At 42.7% G+C, this 18,589-nt stretch overlaps 1 protein-coding gene across 1 annotated transcript; it reads right to left on the bottom strand.

Annotated features, from left to right (window-relative positions):
- Nucleotides 1-800: 800 nt before the first annotated feature.
- On the bottom strand, nucleotides 801-3,678 carry LOC124405611. Its single transcript, XM_046880642.1, has 3 exons — nucleotides 2,643-3,678; nucleotides 1,745-2,474; nucleotides 801-1,677 (listed from the first exon to the last, which is right to left on the bottom strand). Exons 1-3 carry the CDS (start codon nucleotides 3,676-3,678, stop codon nucleotides 801-803), a joined length of 2,643 nt encoding a protein of 880 aa, XP_046736598.1.
- Nucleotides 3,679-18,589: the final 14,911 nt, after the last annotated feature.

The following is an 18,589-nucleotide window of genomic DNA, read 5'->3' as shown; positions in this document are numbered from 1 at the left end:
CGGAAGCGTGTCGGTCGTGTTGTGAAATACGATCCGCTTGTCGTCATTCCAGCTCAGTGCCACCTTCTTCTGTTCTACAGTATAAACCTCATGCTTTTGACTCAAGAATAAATTCTGACTCTTGATCAAATTTTCATGTTGAAAAGCTCATTCCAAATAATCATTAAAAGTTATTGTTCTCAACGTTGATCCCTTAACCCCTTTAGCACGTTTTTTGTCGTTCTTATCTCCTAAGACACTGAATGAATATAACTTTGCTCTTAATCCTACAAATTCTAACATTATTCGACCGTTGTTTTCATCCTTCATCAAGCCGAGGACTTTTTTATTTGCTAAAGGCATTCCGTAAGCGTTATCGACTGAGTAATCAGATGTGTCGAATTTGTGCAACTCTACTTTCATACACTGGTAAACGTCGGGGACGGTGATGTGATATACTCAACTATCGGTATCAGTGTACATTAATTTTGCTTGGTTGCCAAATTTATTCTTAATATAATTGTGGTGAAAATCGTAGATATAAGTTTTCGAAAGATCGAGGATGGAGAAACCTGCATACAAAGGTTTGTTTAGTTTGACTTTCGTTTCATTCAATTCGACTATTACCTTCATCAAAAATGGTGCAGCTATGGAAATTTGGTTTAGCTATAGTAGCTCGAGCACCGTATTTTCCGTTCCATTCCGTGATCAGCCTGACATCTCTATACTTCCTAACATTTTCCATTGTTTTACCGAAAACTGCGTTGTTCATTAATTTATAAAAGTTTTTCTCAAATTCGTTGTTCGATTTCTTCCGTAAATCAGTATTCAAATCTATGTAACTTTTTAGCCATGGAGTTTACTTGGAATTTGAGAACTTTGTGAATTTTAACCAACTTCAGACCTAATTGTAAGCATTGTTTCAAAACACGGTAATAAATAACATAGTTTTGTTTGGGAAGTAGCGTGGTCGTCAATTTCGGTTGCTTAGTACTCGAGATCAGAGGTATGTAGTGCTCCGGACACAGTGGTAAATCTTTATGCATTTCATGCGGTTCCGCAGGATATTCCAAATCTACCTTTAACATGTAACCGAACTCCGCATCGTCCGAGATGGTAAGAACGTCGCATTGTCTGCAGTCTGATACCCATTCGAAGGAACTGTATGGTAGAGCAAAGCTCATAGCAGCACCGTACAAATTGTTAACATCGAAGTACATGAGATAAGATTCTTCGACTTGTGAATCAAATGCCTCTTCCATATATCTGTTGTTGGCTTTTGCGTATCTGTTCGAACACTGCGACACACCACCTCGGATACCTTTTTCTATAAACATAATCATATCTATATCAGTGAGAAGCTCGAGCTCGATGCCGGTACACTTTAACATTGCATCAAACGACAGACCGGGCGCTGTGTAGTAATGTAATGGGTCCAGTTTGTAAGTTGTCCAACAATTCTGTCGAAAATTTTGAAAAACGTCAGCTAGTAAGAATACGTCTGTTTGTAGATATAAATCTGAATGCTCTCCCAAAGTTTGAACGTTAAAAGTTTGCCAAACTTCACATGCATGTGCATAGTCGTCGTCTGATATATCCCGATCGTTTAATTTCGAATAAAATTGTGGTTTGGTCGGTAATCGTCTGTCCTCAAGCTTCTCCCAATTATTGATATACTCATACGGAAAAACACCTTTTCTAGTCAATAACTGAAATTTATCCAAATTATGGCAAAACTTTCGTGTAATTGATTTTTGATCATCACCCAAGATACGTTGCTAACTTCTCAAGACTACTGGGCATGAAGCGGAACGAATCGATGAATCTAAACTTTATATCTGTTGCCTTGACATATTTTGTAAAAGAAATGTACTTTTCTTTGTTTACGGGTAGAAGCTGGATTGTGCCCTCGAACGATGTAGCCAACGCTTTAATTAGAAAATGGGAATCATAACCCGATAGATTGTGGAATATCACAGGAATTGTATGTGAATTTTGATAATTCAGGTTGCAGCCTCGATGAGCAGCAACACGATACTTTCCAGTGAAATGACAGTGATCACGATGTTTGACGTCTTCGAGGGTAAACGGTTTTTCACAAATGTGACACACTGTTACCGAATGAAATTCGTTGATTTGATGGAAATTAAGCGGTTTCATTGGTACAACAGTTTTAAAATAAGTTTCTAACGAATGTGCTAATTTCTCTAACTCAGTCACAAACCATTTAATGCAAGTCTCTCCATGATTGATTTCGAATTTTGAAATTGAATCATTAAACGCACAATGTAGATAATAGAATATACTGTACGGCGTATGCTTCTGATAAATTGTTCTGTTTTCCCCAAGACTTTTAAGAGTGGGTTGCAGTAGACATTCTAGATCTGCGTAAATGCAGAATGGAACAGTTTCTTTATGTTTGAAATTTCTGAATTTAAGAATTTTGTCCTCTTCTGTCGGTAAAATAACTTTGGTTTTGTTTAAGTTCAGGCAATCTACATTGTGCTTTGACAAACATCTTTCAGATTGAAAGTGTGACAGACACCTATCGCATAACCAAGTACGAGCACGGTGACCAGAAATTTGAGACTTTGTTAATCGTGATAAATTTCGAATACATGCAAAATGGTGTATTCTTTCATTCTTTGTGTAATTTTCCAGACCATCATCATCATCATCATCAATTTCACACTCTATCACTAAAAGATGGATTGTAGGTTTATCAGACTTGTGTCGACTTAAATAAACGGGTATAATTTCACTATGCTTTTGCTTCTCAGTACAATCTATACCATAAACGTTGATCGAAAGATCGTTCAGTTTCTCAAATTTCGAAATTTGATCCAAGGACATTGGCAAATTCAAACCATCGTACCGTAGCACTGAGCTGAAATGTGGGTACGAGCTGACTTCATTGGGATTTTTATTGTTGGCTGGAAAGAGGGCTGCGGTGACCGACCATAGAAAGCAATACGAGTCGCTGTTACGGATGTTGACAACGGCCTTCTTATCTTGAATATCTTTGGGTAGTGGTGTATATGTGAACACACCTCCTCGTAGTGGCACGTACTTGTTGATATTCACAGTCAAATTGATGATTTCAGTCAAAGACCAGCCAGAGTCTTTTTCTTGGAAGTCTTCCACCTTGGCCATCACTTTCTGCTTGACATTCTCTTCGAAACACCCATGTATGTCCGTTGGTTGGAGGATAACTTGATTTTTGGTGTTCAAAAATTTAATGTCTTCCACAATTTCAGCGTTCTTTGTAACACTAAATTTACACGATAAAACACAGTTGGCTTTCAAACTTCCCGTCTTACGTAGCATGTTCTTGAGTCTTGCAACGACCAGGTGTTTGGCATTTTTCAAAAACACAGCCAAATCCTTGTGTTGCAAATTTATTACAGCACCCTTTCTAATTCGACTCTCGAACGCCGTGTCCAAATCTTCCCATTTTACTCGATCGCTCCGCCGTCGGCTTTTTAATCCGTCGTCTACTTTTCGAAACTGTTGGAATTTTGCAGTCAACGATTTCAATATTCCGATCGTTGTCAAAATCCGTGTCTTCTCCCCGATCGTCGAGGCGTTCTTTCGTAAAATTTTGTTCAGAAGCCTCGTATTTTGGGTTGCAAATCGCATCCATTTTTGAACCTCGGCCGGTGAAGATTTCTCGCTCAAAATCTTGAACGCCGTCTCCATGATTTTTCATCAATTTCAAGCACTTTTCGGAATCCATGTTCGTTTCTTCAATCGCACACTTGACTGTTGCAAAGCTTGCTTTGCAATGATTGCTCTACCCCAACGCGGCCCCTTTTATGGCGACTCACACACACCATCGAACCTTAGCGAACAATATTCTTTAACGAAAATTCTGAGACCTTTTTCGAGCGTATCTACTGCTCGTGTAAGATGGTAAGATAGTTCTTGAAACTCGACGCTGAAGTTTCACGCGCTTCATGTACGAGACAGAGCTGTGGTAGTGCAAAAGTAATAGCAGATAACGTTCTCTAAGCGCGCGATGGGGATGTTTTCACTTTGCCAGCGGTGTCAGGTTTACGATTTCGAGACATCTGCACTTGTTCAGCAGAGCAGAGTGAGACAGCGGTAATATGCAAAACGTAACCGACAAGTGTCGACCAATTCGAGATTTCATATAGTTTTAAGTGTGAACCTAAACACTTGAAGAAGCTGCACGAAGAGTGGGGTGCTCCACAAGCCTGATGAAATCACTTGCAGTCGAACTGTGAAAGCGTCAAGGTGGGTGATCGAAATCAATGCAGTTATAAAGTTTTTAACGTTTATTGTGCAACAACTTTGGATTTTTACTTGAACGAAGAAAAATAATTTAGAGTGTGTGCCTTTTTTTCAGATTTTTTCCAGTAACAAACAACAACAGCAATCGTAATCTCAATTGGTGAGTTGTGTCAGAATATCACAATTTTTTCAAACGTTCTGTAACAAAACATACAAGACTTCAGACGTGTGTGCTCATTTTTTTTTTTTTTTTTGGTTTCAGAAATGGAGTTTTTGAGAATTAGCGAAAAGGTGTATGTGCCGCGAGAGTGGACGGCGACCCTCCCCATCAACGTTTTAATGGAGGCTATCGAATTAGCCATGGCAGCAGCCAACGCTGAAAATGACATATATCTGTATCATAGACCGGGAGATAGTGACACAAAATATTAGGTCATTTGTACCAGTATGGCGGTTCGTCAGGGGTCTAATTACGTGAAGGCAAAAAGAAAAATGATGGTCATAGCGCTCGCACCGGCGGCCCAATCGCGTGGGCGTTAATCGAACGCGTCGGATAAATATCGAGTGTCGAACGATTTGTTCCACAAAAATGTTTTTATTTTCAGATAGTCGAAAAAAAAAGAAGTAGGCGGTAGCGTAATGCCATACTTCTCGGATGTGACTTACAGCCCGCCATACCGACGCGAATACATTAATTTAAATAAAACAATTCAACCATTTGTACCAGGCTAATTTTTGCAAAGCTAATCATCGTCGAGTAGCCATTCACGAAAATCACCTTGCCATACTTTTCCGACAGTTCCCAATGGCCGCCATACCACTGCAAAGGAGTAATTTTTTTTTTTTTCGCCAAACGATTTGTACCAGTATTGCATTTGAATTTTTGGAAAGTATTTGACAAAATGTGACCGTTATTATTTATCCCATACTTCTAGTAGGGGGAAAAAGTGCTGCCATACTTGAAATACTTATTTATTTGACACGTTTTTAAAATACGACTGTAAAATACGTAAAATTATTTTTTACATCATGGCATCATTATATTCTCGTCATTTGGATGCAATTGTACCTAAAAAAAATTATCACAGATTGTAACCATCGGGCGGATGACTGTCGGACTTGAGCTAAAAGGTGAAAAAAAAAAAAAAAAATTGACGATTTGTACCAGTATGGCATTTCGATTTTTGGAAATTATACGATACAATGTGACCATTATTATATTTGCCATACTTGTAGTAGAGGGAAAAAGTGGCGCCATACTTGAAAAACCTGATTTTTCGACACGTTTTCAAGGTACAAGACATAAAATGATTTGTTACAGTATGGCATCATTGTATTTGGTTCATTTGGATAAAATTCAACCTAAAAAAAATTATCCCATACTATAACTATGGGGCGGAAGACTGTCACACTCAAGCAAGATATGAAAAAAAAACACGATGAGCCAAGACCTCTACAGTTGGAGAAATCTTTCGAGCGGTGGGAGCCGCAGAATATTATCCAACATAACATCTGCTTATAAGACAAGATTGCCGCCACCTAGGTGTTTGAAACTTTGTATTTATATTCGTTAAACCTCACTCTTATAGGAAAAATGAGTGCCATACTGGTACAAATCGTTCGAATTACGAATAAAATCTTGGGATTTTGAAATAATATTGTTCACATTCGCCACCTCCCACAGGTATGGCATTATCAGACTTCTATTTATGATCATACAGGGAACTGTTAAAAAAAGTTTCAGGGTGGTACAAAACGTTTGGCGAAAAAAAAAAAAATTACTCCTTTGCAGTGGTATGGCGGCCATTGGGAACTGTCGGAAAAGTATGGCAAGGTGATTTTCGTGAATGGCTACTCGACGATGATTAGCTTTGCAAAAATTAGCCTGGTACAAATGGTTGAATTGTTTTATTTAAATTAATGTATTCGCGTCGGTATGGCGGGCTGTAAGTCACATCCGAGAAGTATGGCATTACGCTACCGCCTACTTCTTTTTTTTTCGACTATCTGAAAATAAAAACATTTTTGTGGAACAAATCGTTCGACACTCGATATTTATCCGACGCGTTCGATTAACGCCCACGCGATTGGGCCGCCGGTGCGAGCGCTATGACCATCATTTTCCTTTTTGCCTTTACGTAATTAGACCCCTGACGAACCGCCATACTGGTACAAATGACCTAATATTTTGTGTCACTATCTCCCGGTCTATCAGGCGGGAATCCTGACATTACTCGATAGAAAAGTTGACGGGACCTGTTGGTTTCGGAAAGTGTAGACGAAGTTCTATACATATATTTTTTTTTTACCTTTATCTTCATCTTCATTAGGATTTTCTTATAGTAAAAAAAATTTTTTTTACATGATTCAGGAACGAAATATTCATTCTTTGGTTAATAGAATTTTTTCTCAATCAATTATTCTTATGAAGGATAAGGTAATACAACAGTTTCGCGACACTGACGAAAATTATTTTCTCTCTTTATTTTTCACAATAACAATTATAAAAGAATTCTAGGTATGCATTAGATTTTTAAAATTACATTATTTTTGTTTGTTTGTTTCGGAGACATGTAAGAAAAAAACGACGTATCTATCTATGTTTAAAAACAAATTTGTATTTTTTAAAAAAACTATATTCTTTATTTGATAAGAATAAACACAGTTTTTGAAAATTTATACAACATTTTTTCTTCAAAAGTTCATTAGTGCTATTCTAATTGATTCGATAAAACTTAAATTAAGTGCAAACTTATTCGAGAGTCGACCCATCGGTGAATTCCACCGGGTTATACTGGCCGCCCAGATACTTCAGCAGCAAGCGATCCTCCTCGACAGCCTGCACCAAGTTCTGCATCAGACCGTCATCCTCGCAGAGTACCTTCGCCATGCGTGCCGGGAGAAAGACGCTGAACGTCGCATCCACATCGACGACCACCCGTTAACCAAATCGAGTCTGTACCCTCCTGACACTTGTGATTCGGTAATTTTTTAAAACTTCCAAGTCGGATAGCTTCCTCGTTGGTAGGAATTCTTGCAGTTTGCCAATTTGGTTTAATTTTGTGAAATCCATTGTTGGTGTTAATTTTTTCACAATTTCAAACTTTCCAACTTCTTTGTCACTTTGTTAAGTTCAGATTTTTGATAAACGATTTTTTTCAAGTCTTCAAGATTTTTTAAGAACAGATCAATTCGCCGGCGTAGTTGTGCTTTGTCGGAGGTTCTCTTCATGAGAGCTGAAGAATCGTTGTGAGAATAACGTTCTGAAATTCAGGCTTTTATACCATATTTCTCCCACCAAGCGCTCAGAACCTTCCAGAATTCAACGTTGCACCGAAAACCGATGGACGCAGGCCACTCGACGTCAAGTCGCGACTCGTCAGACGATTCCAAGAATTGTTTGTCTGCCTAAGATTCCGAGAATCGGTTCAGGGTCGCAGGTTATCTTTCTCACGGCTCCGAAACCTTCCAGAATTCAACGTTGCACCGAAAACCGATGGACGCAGGTCTTTCGACGTCAAGTCGAAACTCGTTGACCGATTCCGAGAACTGTTTGTCAGCCTAAAATTCCGAGAATTCGTTCAGGGTCGTCGTATTCAACGTCGCACCGCAATCCTTTGACCTCGGGCCGCTCGACGTCAAGTCGAAACTTGTCGGAGTCATTGCGTAAGCCTCCCAACGTTGGACTTCCGCCTCGAAACTTCTCGATCGTCGGAGAATCTTCTAGAACTTTCTGGAAGCTATCAACGCGACACGTGCGAGGATTCTTGTTCGAACGTTGGAGGATTCACGGGGGTGCGCTCGAACGTTTAAGCGTTCGCGGTTGCGCTCGGTAAGGCAGATTCTCGATCCCACTCCATGAGCATGGTAACTTAGAGCGCGATTTACCTAGTAAGGGTAAGACCTACGGTAACTGACAGCACTTCTTATCGACCGGCATGATTTCTTACCGACCGGCACGTCAATCTACGGAATTTCTTACCGACCGGCACGCCAATCTAGGAGATTTCTTACCCACCGGAACACCAATCTAGGGAATTTCTTACCGACAGGGCTCAAAACGATGGTAACCCCTTACGGACAAGACTCAAAGTGATAGTAACGCAAAACGCTGACGGCTCACCAGAGTGGGGATAACCTTGATGGGTTTGCGTCCGGGCTGGGCGGCGGTGGGGGAGGGTGCTTTGCCGGTAAAGGAGGTATTTCTACGCGGAATCCCCCTTGTATTGCGACTTTTGTTGTTCCACTGTTATTCGCATATTGATTTGTACATTGATTTGTAGTTCCGCCGTTTTTGTTTTTTAATGCACGACATTCATCTACTGTGTGATTGTTCCTTTTACAATAATTACAGTATTTATCTCTTCTTTGACTTGAATTTGGTTGTGATGTTTGATCTGCCCTAGTTTGTCGATTGCCATTGTTTTGAAATTTCGCATTTCTGATTCGATTTGTTGTGTTTGAATTGTCTGTTTGAATGGTGTAGCAGGGTTTTTCGTCAGATACTGTTGTTTTGTGAATATTTTCTATGTTTTTGACATTTTTCTGTCGCTTTTTCAATTCTAAAGCTTCGATGACTACTTCTTGCAATGAGTTGTACGTCGTTTTAGTCAAGAAATGGGAATATCTTGGAAAGAATCCAGCTATAAATGCTTTTACTGCGGCTTTAGTCGCCCATGGTTTTAACGACTGAGCATCTGTGATTCCTGCTAAATCAATTTTTGCCATTGTCAACTGATAATGAGTGCCTATTCTGTAATTGAAGTCAATGATTCGTTCGTTTGGTCCTTGTTCGAAGTTACTAAATTCTTTTATCCAAGTGTCTATGTCTTTGTCTGGCTTGAAATGCGTTCTTAGAAAGTTTGCTAGTTCGTCAATCGTCTTTATCTCAGCGTTTGTCACTCATTTCAGTGGTTCTCCCTTACATTTCGAACGTAACATTTTTACTATAAAATCTTCTCCGCATTGTGGTATGAATTGTTTTACCCTTTCAAATTCGTCTATAAATGTTTGAATTGAACAACCAGCGGGTGTACCATCGAATTCTGGAGACGTTCTACGATGCGATGTTCTACGGTGTCACGTTCAATGATGTGAAATTCTACGATGATATTTTCTGCGATGCACAATTCTGTGATGTCCTCTGCGGCAATATGTTGTTGATAATTGTTTTATATGTTCAATCAACAATATACTGTTGAAGACGGATTGAAGGAGTCCAGTTCAACGATGGTTTGGCCACAATCACTTATTAATTATGTCGTTGATGTTTATTCTCAATGTTGAAATTTTTTTTTCGAATTTTCGTGTTATTTCAGTACGTTGATAAATCGATGAGTTTCTGAATTATTTCCAGTTGGTTCTCGCACACGCTGCCACCATTTCATTTATTAACTGAGCTGTTACGTTCTGAGAGGAACGCCAGGAGTCGATTATGATTCACTGCGTGATTTTGGTTAATTTCTTGACTCACGTAGTTGATGTTCGGGAATCTGCTGATCAGCTCCTCAGCTCTTCTCGTTCGGCTCAATTAATTCTGAGAGTTTGTAAGGTAATTAGGATCGTGCCAACCATCACTATGCGTGATTGAAATAATTCTGTTTACACAACACTTTAATTCAGAATAAACATTTATTAATAATCAACAATATTTTTCAACTTCTCAGTTGTCGAATTTACAATGGTTTATAAACTGGTGTTTTGCTTATCACAATCACAACTGTTATTGAATCTTCGAGGTTCTGAGTTTGACTTTATTTACGGAGTCTAAACTTTTCTATGATTTCTGGATTAAACTCTGTTCTAAAGTTGTTCTGCTTTCTATGACGTCTAAAACTATTCTCTATGATGTCTGGATTTATTCTGATCTAATTTGAATTAGGGTTGAGAGAAGAGGTGGAAAAAGTAGGAGGAGTTCCAAAGGGTTACAGTTTCTCGCGGGTCTAGGATGATTGGATGAGGATATTAATTAATATGGGGGTAAGGCTTCTGATTAGTGCGTAGGATCTTGGTGGGGAATTAGCGTGAGGTGATTGGTTCAGAAAGCAAGCGGCGATACGCTAATTGGCCGCGTGATCAATAAATAAGTGCGCTATTTTTAATTCTGAGAATAAGGCTTCTTTATCTGAGAGCTATTCATGACTTCTCTTCCCATGTTTCCTCTGTTTAGTCTACTCGACTATCTTTATTGAGTGATAATTGCAAGTGATTATTGACTTGAATTATCGCAGGTGTTTATTAGTTTGAGTTATTGCAAGTGTTTATTGCCCTGAATTATTGCAAGTGTTCATTACTTTGAAGCATTGCAGGTGCGATCGTAAATTAAGGGATTTATTTGAAAGCTCATGTTGAAAAATATAACGGTCAAATGTAAGAAAAATATAAGTACCATATATATATATAAGTTTAGCTGATGAAATAACGGTTAATATAGCGTAGAGAACTATCGATATAAGAATATTGCACATTAAGATTATAATTGTGCATGTCGGTATTAGTCTAAGAACTACGGGTAAGAGCTTCTAAAGCTCTCCTATGGTAACTGCACATCGGTAATGTAGGATACAGAGAGGGTGCCCCCGTGGATACCGGCTGGCACGTAACAAGGCACACACCGGACCCTTCGTCTGCCTCCGTCATCGGATAAGAGGTCAGTGTGTGACCACCCAGGACTTCGCGAGGACTGCGAAGACTAGAGATACATTTCACACAATACTCCATACAGAATCCCTCGATCCTGTTTATCTCCGCGGCCGTGCAGTAAGTTTTGGTGGCAAAAGCGACTCTCAGCGCTCACGACCGGGACTCCCAGCACCCATCCCGCGGAAGGTCCTACTCCTGAACAAGGTCCAGGATGCTCCGCATTGTTGAAGTAAGGTAAACGTTAAGGGACCCTACATAAACCACAAAATTTCAAATTAAACAAATGGAACCCTCACTCAAACACGCGTAAATATCAACAAGAAATTGAAGGAAATATGATGGTAATAAGTTTTCATAAAATACGTATATCGTTAATTTATAAACTTAACCTATACTAAAAACTACCAATTTACAAACTTAACCTACACTAGCAACCACCAATTTACAGCCCTAACATATACTAAAAACTATCAATTTACAAACTGAACCTATACTTAAAATTAATTCTTATTATTAATTTATAATCCTAACCTATATCAAAACTTACTAATTTACAAACTTAAAACTTGATTCCAATAACTAATTCTCAAAACTTAACCTACCCTCTATTCGAAACTTGAACTCTGCCCAATCAAATATCCTTGGAATCAGGAACAACTCTGACACCGAGTAACTCACCAGCCCGCGACCCGACGCACTCCTCGATGGCGTCAAGGTAGCTATTAAATTCCCCCTGGCAAATCTCGCACTTCCAAGGTGACCACTGTATGAAAAAAAAAAAACGTATAATCAATGCTGACAGACCCATTACGCCGAAAATCCAACTAGATCAAACACACAAACGACTCACCATGACCAGGGGGGTATGGCATGAGGCACACGCCACCGCCTCGGGGATGGGGAAAGTCCCCAATGTGTGCCCCCCCCCCCCCCCAAGATTTCCTTTGGCCCCCGGAGCCCCCCGATACATACCCGACAATACTCATTAGGAGCCCCCTCAACCCGGAAAAACTCCGCCTTCCGATAATAGGTCCGGGTCACAAACGCCCGTTGCAAAATCCATTTTCTCGTCGGCCAGTGAAGCTCCTCCGGGAGGCCCCGCTCCGCGACTATTTGTAGAAGCCGCCGCATCGTCGCGGTCAGAAATACGTTCAGATGTGCTATAAAAAAGGGGGGAAATTTCTTTTTTTCTGAATTAAACAAATTAAATCTTTACACTCAAAACACGCATAAATATCAACAAGAAATAGAATTAAGACAGAAAACCATGAAACCACTACTTGGGTAAACGAGTTTCCCACAGACCGAAATGCAATCACCAGTGTAACGTCACGTCAAAAAGAAATTTCAAAAAAGGGAGAAAACAACCCAATCGATGAACAAAAGAACACAAATGTATTAAAATAACACGAACGAACAGACATAAAACTCCATACCATGTTCCATGTTTATTAAATTTTTTTTGTTCCTTTCTATTTGCTCTTTCCAACTTCTGCAATGTTTCAAACGCAACTGAACGATGCAGCAGCATCATCAGGGTACCAAGCCCATGTATATCGACTGCAGATCTTATTGTAAGACGTGAATTAATAAACATTCAAGTGCATTCAAAATCAAAACCCTTCAATTTTAATTAAACGCATCTCAACTACCTGGCCCTTCGCCGCTCCACGAAGCTACCTGTTGTGCAGTACTACCAAGTTCAAACAACAAAGGTAAGTTGACTTCTAAATTACCATTATAGTGAATTCCTTTCAAATCAACCCCATTACGCGAATTTATCAATGTTGCCCATTTCACTTTAGTGATTAATCGATCCTGCCGACCCACGACTACTGATTGTACGGGAACGTGTAACTGCTTGGAGGCTGGGTTGATCATCATCCAGTACGGTAACCGTCGGGCAGCGTGTCAAAACTGTCAACGCAGCAACATCTTTTCGCGAATACGGGCTTACATGTTTTGCGTTCGGAGCGAGTCACCACTGCGTGCAGTTCCGCACGGTCAAATAGCGTGATATTCCAAATACATGGGAGCAGCGGCTTTTACCACCATCCTTTTGACGGCCTCGAAGTTGATTTTCCAGCTCGTCATGTGATTCAGCATTATACTCTTCACCTTGCAAATTTCAACCTCTTCACCATTCTGACGTTTGACGATGAATTCGTAGAACTTTGGTCCCCCCGAGACGAAAGCTCGTATAAAACTCCCACGGCCATAAGGCTCCAGCTCGTCCGTTAGATCGTCAAGAAAGTTACCCGTAGGAGGTTCATACTCGTTTGATCGCTCGTGGTTCCGGGTATAAAACACTGAATCAGTATCGTAGTAGAGAACGCGCCGATCGAGTTTCTCGAGGTATGAGTAGAGCTTCAGCCGAGCCTTAGCAGTGGTGTAGGTACGCGGCAATCACGCCGTTTGCCAGTGCTGATGGTTCAACGCTGTGTTACGCGTGCGACCAACGCATGTACAGTACATCGTCGTTTACAAGCAGCAAATCGGACACCTCAACTTCAGGGTTGGTCAAAAGCTCGAGCAGCTGCTGACGCGTCTTGATCACCTCTGTTTTCACCAGGTTCTCACGTTGCCCAAACTTGCGCCAAAATAAGTTTAGACATAATTTAGAAACCGATCGCATACCGGGAGCCTTTGCAATACGGTCGCGATCCAGCCTTATATCCTCGACACGTTCGTACTCGACGAGATACCGCATTCAAGCCGACTTATCCTCGCATTCAGCAGGCCAGTCACTTGCTTCTTGCTCAATTTTGAGGAGAGTGTCGATGTAGTCGGTGAAATGCCCACCGTAACGAGTAGTCGGATCAAAAGATGTTACCGTATACTGCCAGATTTCGCGAATGCTATTGCTCTTTAAACCCATCTCCATAGTTTTTTCTCAATTGGGCGGACACCAACGTGTCCTCGAATCCCGCGCGGCCTCGTCATCACATCTACACTCGCCCTGATGCAAAATTTGACAACATGAGCGGCACAAAGTAAATATGAGTTTTTCATGCATGCGCACCGGCAAAACAGGGTGATAAAGATTGCGCGGTGGTAAAACTCGGCATTCGATCAACCCCTCGACTCGCGTTATGTCGCAACCGCTCGCCCCTGTCAAGAGCTTACATTCCTCTCTAACGTAGACCGTCAGGTGGCCAACCGGGAACCGTCCATTCTTACAGATGAACGGATACAACGAACAAACATCGACGTATCGTATTTCCTTGTACACGTTGCCCGCTGCATCCGTTTTCACCTCATAGTATCGGGAAGTGTTCCCCGTTCGACTGCCGTGGAATGCATTGCGCGGGTTGAGCGCTTCGCTCGTGGCAGTGGCAGTGGTCAGCGGGTGTGTCCCCACGTACTCTCTGGTCTCCTCGTTCTCCCTCATGCTTCGAAAAAAGGCGCATTCCCACTGCTCCGTCACGCGGTAACCTAGTTCACGCCGACGCTCGGTCTGCGCACGAGTTGCTTCGTAACGCTTGTCCAATGACTCACCATTAACGTTACTTCTGTCGTGGTTGATCCGTAAACAATCGTGACAGCCGTGCCAGAAGCACCCATGGAACTCGAAGACGTGCTGCATGCCGTCACCCGCGACATGGTATCCGTTCACCTTGCGACCTGTCTCCGGAATCCGAAATTCACGCCCGTTTCCGGCATTCCCGATGTAAATGCCCAGCTCGCACTGCCTCAGAACTAGCTATTCCAGCTTCAGAACTAACCACTACTCATGATACCCGGAGAGTAAAACTTTACTGCGGAAAGCGGTCCCACTTAACCCACGTTTTCAGGGGTATTGAAAAGGTGAGGGAATACACCTTTCACGGAAGCAGGCGGTAGTCCAAATGCCTTCGGTAGCGCTGATAATGCCATAGGCATATACGCAAGAGAGTCTAGAAATCGGGTGTGGCTCGTTTCTAACATAATGATCTTGCTACCGCTTGAGATGACCTGCGGCGGATTTCTAACCCGCTCAAGTATATGCCGCAGTATGACTTGCGCGTCAAAACCTTTTGCATTGTGTGCAATGCATACGATGCAACCAAAGTCGTGAACGGGCCGAATAGCAAAGTCTACCAGCTCCTTCACCGGTTCCCTTCTGAAAATGAACTCACGTACGAGCCCGCAAGCGGAACAGCCGTTCGATATGTCGTGATCGTGGATACATTGCATACACACTTGATGCGCTACGCACAGGTTCGACACATGTATGTTTGTCGTCGTGTCACTGCCTCGCATTGCTGCGTTTCAAAATCATAGAAAATAAAGATGTAACGTTTCGGCCTGGTCGAGTCTTTCAGTGGAGTCATGTAGCAGTGGTGATTGTATGGTCTGTTGCATCGGCACATGGCGCAAAAACGAGTTTCGCAAATGTGAGCCCGCCTCAAAAGATTTACGAATCGCTCGCGATCCCGGCACATACGCAGCGTTGTACACACGAAACGACGTGAAATGAAGGAACCGATCCTGCGGTGATACTCCAGGCAGCCGTTACTGCGGAACACGCGTCTGCAATCGGGACACTCGATCTCGCGAGACTCGCTGTAGCACGGTGGCGATATGAGGCACTGTAGACACTTTTCAGAGCATTGGTGTTCGTACCTGTTGTTAAATTTTGTATTGCAGGGTTGACAGAAGAAGGCCCCTGCTGCCGCTGCGGTTAAATTGACAGTCGGACAATAATGCTGTTCGTCTGGATAGTACAGCAGATTCAAACGGTGCCTGACGTCGCCTGTTCCGGTTGCTCTGACCACGGCAGTTCCGTCGTAAAATGCCGCTTTGCCGGTACCTAGCCTCCCCAACTCGTACACTGTGATGAGCAGTCACTCGCGTGCCAGGTAGTTCTGGTACTGTGCAATTATATACACCGTGCACCCTGTTGGAAAATCTCTACACCAGCGTTCGCAACAAAATTACGAGCCTCCACAGGCTGGATACTGAACCTGGTAAATCTCACCATCTCGTAATGCTCGTGCAAGGGCCACTGCGGGTCGGGCCCCTCTCAGTGTGAGCCTTGGCTACAACAAGGGTGCAAGGTAGGCACAGTCCGTCGCTGTTGACAATCTGCACGACGGATTTTTTAAATACCCCTGCGGCTGTGATCGGCTTCAGCTTTCCGCGACCCGTCGGTACGCCAGCATTGTGTACCGTCACGGTGAGACACTGTCAACGCCAAACTCTGATGCGCTCTGGGCTACGCTGAAAACTAGCTTCCAAAGGTCAGTGTACCGTGAGTCTCTCACCGGTCGAAACGATAACCACGCAGGACCTTGACTGAAGCTTTCCGCGCTAAACGTGATACCTATGTAGTCGTTACTCCGGAACGTTGCTACGGCATACGCATGCAGGTCTCTGAACGCGTTCTCCAGCCACCCCACTAGATTAACATACGATTCAGGGGCTGCGATATTTATTCGTAACTCACGCCCTGTGATCGCGAATTTACGAATCAATTTCATCGATTCACCGATAACCGTAAAACGATTACCCAGTGACGTAGCCTAACTTGACGCAGACTCGCTCACAGCTTCACTCTCCCGTTCCGTTTCCCTGCTCGTGTTTCCCGGGTTAGCTGTCTCTGTCTCGTCGTCGTCGTCGTCGTCGTCGTCGTCATTGCCATCGCCATCGTTGGACTCGTGTGTCACGTCTGAATCATAATCGCGATTCATTCGGGCTCTACCGATCTGCAGAGCCGAGGAACTGGCACCCTCGTTAACACGAAACGAGCTAGCATTTCGCCTGATAATGGGACTCCCTGTTGTACATACAAAAATAAAATTTAGTCTAAATCCTGTAGTAACGGACCGTCAATCCACTAGGTATTGTCAAATCTCGTGGATTTTATTAGAAACGCACATTGTCGAGTACCCGCGTGTTTAGTTCCCAGTCTAAAAATCATCCTCATCCTTCGGAGGTGGCGTGAAACTCAGCTGCGTGAATTCCCCACTTTCGGGAAACAGCTGCCACGAGAATATCACAGCCTCATCTATCGGCGATATTGCATAATCGTCCCTTTCTTCTTCTTCTTCTTCTTGTGGCTCGCGAACAACGACCAGCTCTAATTATCTGCCCCGAAAAGAAATTGTGCGTGAAATCATATCAGAATACCAGGGTTACTTCTCGTTGTAAAACTTTTCCTATACCTTGAATATCCAACACTTCTATCGGACTCGGACGTGTCAACACTAAGGTTGGGGCCTGTGATAAATCGATTTACACACGGGTACTCCGCGGTGCGGTTTATCGAACAAACAAATTATCTGGACTTACTGTCCCGTTCGGCAGAATTCACCCTCTCCACGGACCCATCCACTTGCTGATTCACTGCGCATGCAGGCACTGTCCGTTCTTCGCCAGACGCACAGGCTTCGTAAAGAGCTGCTTCGATTTTGGGAGTGCCGTTCAGCATTGATAAGAAATCTATCGGATAGAAACCTTGATATACCGTTCACGCACAATATATTTACAGACGGATACTCCATGCTGCGTCATATCAAACAGACAAATCATCTGGGCTTACCATCGCGAACACAAGAAATCGGCTGCGCAGCCTCCTCCATAGCCATTGTCTCGTCCAGCCCGCGTTGCAGCGCTACCACCTCGTACCTCTCACAGGCCGCGCTGCGGTCTGCCTCGTTTTCCACCATGTCCACCAACATCGATCTTAATTCTAACAGATGGAAAACTCGATGTCATTCTTTCTGCAATGTATTTTTATTTATTTTTTTTTTTTAATTCTTTCATATCTTACCTAGCGCCGAATAAGTGATAATTAAGATTCCGAACTGGCTAGAACGCACATGTTCGTGTGAAAACTTGATGTGAATTTTTTCCACATTGTATTTTTCTTTATTTTTTACCCCATAGCGGATAACTGGTTATTTAAATTCAACATTGATTAAAAACTACACCACTCATAGCACAAACACCGTTTTGAACTTATCTGCGCGCTCCTCGACCTCTACCATCAACTCGCAAATAACTGCGAAGCGGGAGGCATACCGCCTCCGGATTACCCGCACGGCCGCCCTGAGGCAATCGTGATTAGCCAATGCCCCGCTGGCATAAAGCTGCGCCAGCGACCGTGCCCCGCAGACTGCCAGGAGCTGCTGCAATTGCCGAAGCAATTCCGCAGGTGTCATGCGGAACCCAACCTCCCGACGGAAAACAGGACGTACGCGCCGAAGAATCGCGTTGCTCTTTCGAGCCAGGCTGGATGCCTTCACCACCGCGTACCCCAACTCGTTGATTTTCAACATTTCGAATTATAATGATGTGGTAGTTCGGGAACTGCGATTGTTCTATTCAGCAGCGAAGTGATTTTCAAACTGCGAAGATCTGCGAGCGCACAACTATTTATAAGTGCAGTAGGATGGGCTTTATTTAGACCAAATGCTAATACAATACGCTAACCCACCGCTCCTTAAGTGTATCAAATTTTACTATGACCCACTAACGTAATCTCTCCGCAGCGGCCAGTGTCGACGCACCCGTAGACGAGCTGAAAAATAAACCAAAGCCACGCTGACCTAGGCATCAGTCCTCTCCCCAATATAGACTACATGTCAGCGCCGGTGGATCCATCACTAGACGATAAAATCAGAATATGTCACACAGATACAGGGAGTACAGTACAAGCGCTAGCATCCTATCCCTCATAGAATTATCTACCCGCGATTTTCGGTTGCAAGAGAGTAGGTTAATCTTACGG

The sequence above is a fragment of the Diprion similis genome, chromosome 4, assembly GCF_021155765.1.
Source record: "Diprion similis isolate iyDipSimi1 chromosome 4, iyDipSimi1.1, whole genome shotgun sequence".
NCBI lineage: Eukaryota > Metazoa > Arthropoda > Insecta > Hymenoptera > Diprionidae > Diprion > Diprion similis.
The sequence above is the reverse complement of the archived record's forward strand: the minus strand, read 5'-3'. Positions and strand labels throughout refer to the sequence as shown.